General features: G+C 45.7%; 1 protein-coding gene across 6 annotated transcripts in view; it reads right to left on the bottom strand.

The window, feature by feature from the left end:
* ppp2r5d (protein phosphatase 2, regulatory subunit B', delta) overlaps nucleotides 1-2,500 on the bottom strand; it is a 30,780-nt gene that overhangs the window by 14,339 nt on the left and 13,941 nt on the right. For all 6 annotated transcript variants that reach the window (XM_044213520.1, XM_044213521.1, XM_044213523.1 and 3 more), the window contains exons 6-7: nucleotides 1,060-1,152; nucleotides 838-968 (exon numbers count right to left, since the gene is read on the bottom strand). In XM_044213520.1, the coding sequence (XP_044069455.1) occupies nucleotides 838-968; nucleotides 1,060-1,152 (224 nt within the window). The remainder of the gene's footprint in view (nucleotides 1-837; nucleotides 969-1,059; nucleotides 1,153-2,500) is intronic.

The raw sequence follows: 2,500 nt of genomic DNA, 5'->3' as shown, positions 1-2,500 counted from the left end.
GGTTCTGTTCTGTACATGTTTGCGGTTCCCTACATGTTTGCAGTTCTGTTCTCTACATGTTTGCGGTTCTCTAAATGTTTGCGGTTCCCTACATTTTTGCGGTTCTGTTCTCTACATGTTTGTGGTTCCCTACATGTGTGTGTTCTGTTCTCTACATGTTTGCGGTTCCCTACATGTTTGTGGTTCTGTTCTCTACATGTTTGCGGTTCCCTACATGTTTGTGGTTCTGTTCTCTACATGTTTGCGGTTCCCTACATGTTTGAGGTTCTGTTCTCTACATGTTTGCGGTTCCCTACATGTTTATGGTTCTGTTCTCTACATGTTTGTGGTTCTGTTCTCTACATGTTTGCAGTTCTGTTCTCTACATGTTTGCAGTTCTGTTCTCTACATGTTTGTGATTCTCTACATGTTTGTGGTTCTGTTCCCTACATGTTTGCGGTTCTGTTCTCTACATGCTTGCAGTTCCCTACATGTTTGCGGTTCTGTTCCCTACATGTTTGTGGTTCTGTTCTCTACATGTCTGTGGTTCTCTACATGTCTGTGGTTCTGTTCTGTACATGTTTGCGGTTCCCTACATGTTTGCGGTTCTGTTCTCTACATGCTTGCAGTTCCCTACATGTTTGCGGTTCTGTTCCCTACATGTTTGCGGTTCCCTACGTGTTTGCGGTTCCCTACATGTCTGTGGTTCTCTACGTCTGTGGTTCTCTACATGTTTGTGGTTCTGTTCTCTACATGTTTGCAGTTCTGTTCCCTACATGTTTGCGGTTCTGTACGTGTGAAGTGATTTGTGTGTTGGTCATTACGTTCTGGTCTTGATCGTGGTGCTTGTGTTCTCACCTGTAGAAGATGTTGTTGATCTGGCGGCGGATGTAGGCGCGGAGGCCGAGGAACTTGCCGTAGATCCGGTGGAGGATGGTCTTCAGGAAGTCTCTCTCTCTGGGATCCTCGCTGTCAAACAGCTCCAGCAGCTTTAAATATTAAACATTACGTCAGAGTTCTGTCTGAAGTTACACATCAGGACGTTCTCACTCGGTTTGAGCCTCAGAGATCAGATCTTACCGACATCACAAACTTTTGGTCGATGTATTTTTTGGCAATGTTTGGCTGGAAGTCTGGAGACTCCAGGAAGCGAAGGAAGAACTCGTACACCAGCTGTGGAGACAAACACGCAGCAGACATGTTGCTCTCTGGAAACACAACAACACATCACGATTATATGGAAACATAGAGTCAACAGCTTCTAATTCAAACACTGCAGCAGCTAACAATAATGCTAACTGTTCACTGCAGTGTGACGCCTGCAGACACACAGCAGGGCAAAGAGAAGCCGCAGACACACACGGATTTACAAGAGTTTTTATTTTATCATTAGTTATTTATTCAGGACGTCTCGCTGGGAACAAAGATTATCACACACAGACACTGTTATAAATATAGACGCGAGCGGCTAGTCCGGGGTTCAAGCCCACAGACCGTTCGAAGCTTTGGATCTGGACCATCAGATGTGGCCCAGACGTGACAACAGCAGTGGAATCAGTCTGATTCGTGTTGTGCCACGCACATTTTGTGCCCTTGTAGCGCCCCCTAGCGGCCGATTTGAATGAAACTTTCAGGGCAGGTTTCAGGCACTTCCGTGGAGATATCCTGGAAGTTTTGTGATGATTGGACAAACAATGCCTGACTTACAGCGCCACCATGTGGCCGATTGGGCTCATATTTCTGTGGAAGCACATGCGCATCATTTCCAGTTACTGGGCCGAGGTTCGTGTTTCAGCTCGTTCCAGCTCACGGGAACTGGAGCCGAAGCGGCAGACAACAAATAATAATAATAACAATAATAATAATAATAATAATAAACCGGCACAAACATAGAAGATCAGCAAGCAGAACATTAAAGTCTAACTTGAGTTTGTTTTGCAGTTCATTGCAGCAGTGAGGTGCATGTTACTGGAAACCAGTCTCTCCCAGTCCAGAGGCCGATCAGTGTGAACAGGAGTGTTTCTTCGTCCTCTCGTAAAGTCACCACAGTCAGCAGTGATGCTGGCTGGTCGGCTGTGTGCAGAGGTGTTGCACCTGTAACCCCACCCAACAGTGATGTCACAGATCCTCGACTACACCTGTACATCACAGCGAGCAGTTAAACCGGTGGAGCTAAAAACCGAGACAGTTTGGTGTTCGGGAAGTCCTTTAAAGTAGATCACAGGGGCCTCATGTTGTAGAACGCCTTTAATAAAAACACCTGTGGTTTTCTCGTCGTAGTGAGTCGGGTGATGTAGTTCATAAACGGTTTCACACTGATGTGAAAACACGACCAAAACTACAAAAAGAAGCTTTGAAATGGTTTTTCTGTTTTTGCAAAAGCAAACGTGTATTTTTAAAAACGACTCTAGTTGGAGATACTAACACCTTCTTCACGCCAAAGCCTCTCAACTGTTATTTCCCAGCATGCCGCTGCACACGTGGGACTCTCTGACACACACACACACACACACACACTCAG

Source organism: Siniperca chuatsi, linkage group LG11 (assembly GCF_020085105.1).
Source record: "Siniperca chuatsi isolate FFG_IHB_CAS linkage group LG11, ASM2008510v1, whole genome shotgun sequence".
In the NCBI taxonomy this organism is placed as follows: Eukaryota; Metazoa; Chordata; class Actinopteri; order Centrarchiformes; family Sinipercidae; genus Siniperca; species Siniperca chuatsi.
Note: the sequence above shows the minus strand (reverse complement) of the source record. Positions and strands in the feature narration are given on the sequence as shown.